The 6918-nt window shown below is 27.1% G+C and overlaps 2 protein-coding genes across 2 annotated transcripts in view; one reads left to right on the top strand and one right to left on the bottom strand.

Annotated features, from left to right (window-relative positions):
* DICPUDRAFT_149794 (uncharacterized protein) overlaps window positions 1-3442 on the top strand; it is a gene marked incomplete at both ends in the record, with an annotated part of 4951 nt that extends 1509 nt beyond the window's left edge. The window contains 2 exons of the mRNA XM_003285853.1: window positions 45-236; window positions 326-3442. Of these exons, the coding sequence (XP_003285901.1) occupies window positions 45-236; window positions 326-3442 (3309 nt within the window). The remainder of the gene's footprint in view (window positions 1-44; window positions 237-325) is intronic.
* A 148-nt stretch (window positions 3443-3590) lies between these two features.
* DICPUDRAFT_149793 (uncharacterized protein) lies at window positions 3591-6705 on the bottom strand (the record flags this gene model as incomplete). Its single annotated transcript, XM_003285838.1, has 3 exons — window positions 3591-3829; window positions 3882-3989; window positions 6660-6705. Coding segments are annotated over 3 exons (393 nt in total), but the record flags the coding sequence as incomplete, so codon positions are not given.
* Between the last annotated feature and the right edge of the window lie 213 nt (window positions 6706-6918).

The raw sequence follows: 6918 nt of genomic DNA, 5'->3' as shown, positions 1-6918 counted from the left end.
TAAAAAAACCAAATACTAAATTTTATTTTATTATTATTATTTAGGCAAGCAATAAACCAGAAAACAAAACTAAATTACCAATGAGATTATTTAAAGATTATTCATCACATGGTTCTTTATATCAAATATTCGAAATTATTCAAACTTTTAAAACTGAAAAAAATATTAAAATGATTGATTTTGCAAATAAAGATACTTTTCTCGAATTATTAGATCAAATTGAAAATGCTTTAGTTGTAAGTATATTATAAAATATTAGGTAAATCTTTAAATTATAAAAAACTAAATATTAATATAATTTTTATAAATAATTAAAAAATTAAAGAAAAATGGTACCTTAAAATATCCAAATGTTTTTATTACTCCAGATATTAAAAATATTGAACAGCTTAAAGGTATTGTCGAAAAACATGGTGGTAAAATAGTTAAAGAATCAAAACAAGCAACACATATTGTAAAACAAAATGAAACAACAACAACAGAAGAAAATAATTTAGAATATCTTAGAACTATCGAACATAAAAACAAATTAAGCTTGGTTCACTGGTGGTATTATCCAGATTCATATGATGCATGGTTACCTAGCAGCGAAGTAGAAGGTGAAGATCCAGAAACAGAACAACATGTTGGTCAATGGTTTGTCACTCCAAGATGGTTAACTGATACAGATATATTTAATGAATGGATGAACGAAATCGACTATGAATTAGACGAAAATACAAATTCAGAATCTGATAGTAATGCCACAAGCTCTGGTGTCCCAAAATCACCAAATCAAAAACTTACTGCTGCTGGTACTGTTCCAAAGAAAAGAGGTAGAAAAGCAAAAAGAAAAACAATTTTAGCAAGACAAGCTGCAGAGGCATTATTACAACAACAAAATGGTGAATCAAATGAGCCAATGAATACTGACGATAAAAATGAAAATGATGAATCACCAAATAAAAAACAAAAAAATGAACACACTGATACTACAGAACAAAAACAACAAGTTCAAGAACAACCAGCTCAAGAACAACAACAACAACCACAACCACAATCACAACAACAACCAACTCCAGAGCAACTACAATTGCTACAACAACAACAACAAATTCAACAACAACAACAATTGCAACAACAACAACAACAACAGCAACAACAACAACAACCACAACAACAACAACCAATGTTAACTCCAATCCAATTACAAATGCACCAAATTCATTTGCAAATGCAACAATTAATCCAACAACAAAAACTTCAACCAGCTTTAGCTCCACAATTACAAATGCAATATCAACAATTCCAACACCAATTACAACAATTACATAACCAACAACTCTTACAACAACAACAACAACAACAGCAACAACATCAACAACAACAGCAACAACAACAGTTATTACAACAACAGCAGTTATTACAACAACAGCAACAAAATCCAATTGGTTATCAAGCAATGTTTGGAAAGCCAGTACCAAATATCCCAAATAATAAACCAACACAACCAGGTCAAACACCAACACAACCAGGTCAAACACCACAACAACAAATTTTAGGTGCAAATAATGTACCAACACCAAATAGACCAAGATCATCATCAAAATCAGGTACTCCATTCAATAGCCAACCAATTTCATCAGCACCATCATCAACAGACTCAACTAGTGCCACAGCTACCAATCCAAACGGTAATTTAATGCCAGCTCATCCAAATGGGGCACCAACTAGTCCAAATCAACAAACCAATGCACCTGCACCAACTACAAAGAATGTTGGTTTACAATCATCATTCACAGTTCCACCAACACAATGCACTTGGTTCAAAATCGAAAGTATTCATGAAGTCGAAAAAAATCAATTACCCGAATTTTTCACTGGCAAATCACCATCAAAAACTCCAGAGGTCTATAAGGAGTATCGTGATTTTATGATCAATACTTATCTCCAAAATCCATACCAGTATTTAACTTTAACAGCTGTTAGAAGAAATTTAGTTGGTGATGTTTGTTCAATTCTTAGAGTCCATAGTTTCCTTGAACATTGGGGCTTAATAAATTATTTTGTTAATCCAGATGGAGGTGCCTATATACCATTATTGTCAAATACCAATAATGCTAGTTCTAATAATAATACCAGTAATAATAATACAGAATTAAAATCACCAAGCAAAGATTTATCATCACCAACTACCTCGACCACAACAACCACAACAACCACTACCACAACAACCTCAACTACTACTATACCACAACAATCAACTGCCAAAACTGCAACAACATCTAAAAAACCAGCATCAAAACCATTTTCAACATCATTGGATTTAAGACAAAACTTATTTTCACAACCATATAGACACTATTGTAATATTTGTAACCAAGATTGTACATATTCAAGACATCAATTAACTCCAAAACCAACCGAAGAAAGTCATCCATTACAACAACCAATTAATCTTTGTAATGATTGTTTCCAAAAACACGATTTCAAAGATGCAACAATCAAAAAAGAAGATTTCCAAAAAATTGAAATTCCAGAACCAAATGGCATTGCTGATTTTTGGACTGATCAAGAAACTCTTTTACTTTTAGAAGCTTTAGATATCTACAGTGATAGTTGGAATGATGTTGCTGATCATGTTGGCACTAAAACTAAAGAACAATGCCTTTTACACTTTTTACAGCTCCCAATCGAAGATCCATACTTAGAGGATAATATCACAAAATCAGTTTCACTTCAACCATCAAATGACGTCAACAGTATTAAATCATCAAAAGGTATTAATAACGAATTAAACAATCCAATTATTTCATTGGTTTCATTTTTATCAACCTCTGTATCCTCTGAAGTTGCTGCTGCCTCTGTTAAAGCTGCAACTCAAGTATTAAAGAATCAAAACAAGGAAAATGAAATGGATATTAACGATGAAGGTACAGCTGATAATGATAATACCGACGAAGATGATCACTTTACAAATATTCAATCTGCCTCGTCCACTGCCTTAGTTGCCGCATCCATTAAAGCAAAAGCTCTTTCAAAAGCTGAAGAAAAAGAAATCCAATCATTAATCTTAAATATTATCAATGTACAAACTAAAAAATTAGAACTTAAACTTAAATGTTATTCTGATATGGAAGATTCTCTCGAAAAAGAAAGAAATCAATTAGAAAAGGCAAGACAATCATTATTTTCTGAAAGATATAGTTTATTAAAAGCTGCTCATACAAATCAATTAGCCTATCCAGTTTCTTCATATATTGTCACTCCAAATAAATCAAATAATATGGCTAATAATAATAACAATAATAATAGTAATAATAATAATAATAATAGTAATAATAATAATAATAATAATGAAAAGGATAATAATACAAATTTAAACAATATAAATAATATAAACAAAAATAATAGTGATAAAGATATTGAAATGAACTCTACTATTTTAAATAATATTCAATAAATTCAATAATTTTAAATTAAATAACATAATATTTTTTTCAATTATTTAAACAACATAATTTTATTTCTTTAATTTTATTTATTGTCAAATAATAAAGAATTTTGTGAACAGTTTTTTATTATTTATTGACTTTATAAACACGATAATCCTAATCAATGTATTTAATATATTCTTTTCCATTTTCACATTTTTTTAATATAATCTTAAGTTTGGTATTAAATTCTTGTAAAGAAAGTTCGACATTATTAATGCCAGTTATTAACTCTTTGATTTGTGGCTCTGTTAATATTTCCGGTTCTTGATTATCGATTAAATCGGTCTTAGCATTAAATTCGATTTGTTTCTGGTCTATTTTTTTAAAACTATCAGCATCACTAACCATATCACCTATTGGATAAAAGATGATTGAGTGGATCCCAATCAATTTTTTATTTTTTACTTGGCTCTATTATAAAACTGATTTCTTTTTCTTCTTGTAAACTTTCTAGTATTTCTGTTTGTGGAGATTGTAAATCATTTACCATAGTTAAAAGATTATCATGAATAGCTATTAAAAATAAATATTATTAAAAACTATATTTTATTCCTATGCATTTTTAAAATTAAACTGAATGAATATTAGAGTTATAATTATATCTCAACAAAATATTATTTTTATACTTTCCTTTATTTAGATGTAAGTGTATTGGGGAAGATGAAATATCTGTATCTTTGGATTAAACAATAGAAATAGTTACAATACAGATATTATGGTTTGGGATAACTGTAATGTTTTTTAAAATTATGAACAAACCTATTAGTTGTTGTAGAAATAAATTTTATTAGAGTGTAATCTTTTAACCATTAATCACAATAAACTATATGGCTTAATTATTCAAGGACTATAGTAAAGAATATCATATATTTAAACAAAGAGTATCTCAGGCCTATATGAATTGGGTAATTATTGGGGTATCCCATAGAACAGTAATTACAGCAAAGAAGAGTTAGGAAGATTAAAAATAAAATATAATATAAAAAGAATCGTTAAGTTATTGTAAAAAATTTAAATAAATATTTAATTTCTCTTTTAATTATCATTTCAAACTGTAAAATATTATCATCTTTCAATTATTTTATTTTATTAGTTAGTTTATTTAATTTAATAGTCAATTATACTTGACTTTTTATAAAAGTATAGTTATATTATATGAAAAGGGATATTTTTTGTATGGTAATCAATTTTTAAAGTAGAGCATGCATACCAAAATATATCATGTCCGGAACAAAGTGCTATTATTATTTCTTGTGTACTAGTATGATTATCAGTAATTACATGCCTATGAATGTGTATGTGTATGTGTATGTGTATGTGTATGTGTATGATGTGCTATGCATATGTATGTGATTATAGAATGAGCATGTGATTATGTATATAGATGTGCATATGAATGTATATATGTATGAGTATGTGTATAAATGTGTATGTATATGTGAATGTGCATATGTTTTGTATATGCATGTGCAAAAGGTATGTGAATATGTATGAGTATGTATGAGTATGAGTATGAGTATGTGTATGAATATGAGTATGTGTATGTATATGTGTATGTGAGGGTACCTATGTATATGTGTATGGGTATGAGCATGTATATGTACATGTGCATGTTCATATGTACTAGTATGAGTATGTATGTATGTATGAATATTTGAATGTGCATGTGAGGGAATGTATGTGTTTATTAATATGTGTATGCATATACATGCGCAAGCTCATGTGTATATGTAAGTGTATATTTATGATCATGTGCATGTAAATGTATTGGAGTATGTGCATGTATATGTATGTGAGTATGTATGAGAATGTATGAGTGTGAGTATGTGTATGTACATGTGCATAATTATGTGTATATACATGTATATGTGTATGAACATGTTTATGTGCATTTCATGTTCATATGAACTAGTATGAGTATCAGTATGCCCATGTTCATGTATATGTTACATGTGTATATGTTACATGTGTATATGTATATGTATATGTGAATGTTCATATGTATGTAAGAGTATGTATATATGTGCATGTTCATGTGCATGTGCATGTGCATGTTCATGTTCTTGTGAATGTATATATGTATATGTATATGCATCTAGATGCGCACATGCATGTATGCTCATATGTTTTTGTATGTGTATATATTTTTTTTTTAATCCATTATCATTATGATTCAATTTGAATATTCTGATTATGGTCAAATGATTTAATTAAATCATTTATTTATTTATTTAATTTTAATATTTTTGGTTTAATTAATTTTATTATTATTATTTTTCTTTTTTGAAGCCAAGAGGCTTGATCGGAGGTGCTTTGGTAGATTGATCTGAGCTTCACTGTTAGTTGTATCATCTTTGACTGGTTGCGATGATGTATCTACATTGGTCATTGGTTCTATAAAGTTGTTTTGAGGGTTTGAATGACTTTGAGTTCTTGATCTAAACCGATATACTACATCACATTGTGGTTATAATTCTTGTGTTATTAATTTGGTTTGTGACATATTTGGTCAAAATATTTGTTGCCAAATTTCCTACAATTGGTTATTTAATATTTTTTAATATTATTTCATTGATGTGTATGTGGTATTAGAAATTTATATAAATAAGTTTAAATTGATAAATAAAAAATATTTTAAATTAAGACTTGAATTGTTAAAAAAATTTAATTTATTAAGAATATAAACTAAAGAATATAATAGTTTAAGGTTTTTATTATTTTTTAATTTAACAGCATTATGTTGTTATTATTATTGTTGTTTTGATGTTGATGTTGATTTTTTACACTTATTTTGATGTGGTATATGAAAAATAATTATATAAGTTGTCCTTTCCATATTCTTTTTTAGAATCATCTAATAGTTACACATATGTAATAAGGAGCAAAATAACTGGGCCATCCAAAATATACAATAATTTTCTAAAATCTTTCAACTATTTTTCCTTTTCCAATAGTTATTTATCCGATTGTATTTGGCTTTAGTTGTGTGACTATTCCAATTGCTTCAGTTCTTTATACCTAAACATGCTGGTGTTTAATCTGTGAGCTTCCATTATGATGATGAAATTCTTTATTAAGTGGTTTTTGATATTGTTTTCCCTAAATAAAGAAAATAAATAAAAAAATTAAAACTTACCTATAATTTGATTTAATTATTTTATATCATAGTGTTTGATTTAAAACTGGATATTAAAAGTTTAATATTTGATGGTTGTTCTAAATATAAGACCTAAAAAAAAAAAAAAAAAAAAAAAAATTAATTTAAATACTTTAAAAAAAAAAAAAAAAAATTTTTAAATTATTTTTTAATTTTTTAATTTTTTTAAAACAAATTTGGTAAAATTCGCATTTTTTTTTTAAAAAAAATTGGGATTTTTAAGGGTTTTTTTAAAAATTTTTATATGAGGCCGCATAGAAAAAAAAAACTTTAAACCAATATAAC

The sequence above is a fragment of the Dictyostelium purpureum genome, assembly GCF_000190715.1.
Source record: "Dictyostelium purpureum unplaced genomic scaffold DICPUscaffold_56, whole genome shotgun sequence".
Classification (NCBI taxonomy): Eukaryota; Evosea; class Eumycetozoa; order Dictyosteliales; family Dictyosteliaceae; genus Dictyostelium; species Dictyostelium purpureum.
Note: the sequence above shows the minus strand (reverse complement) of the source record. Positions and strands in the feature narration are given on the sequence as shown.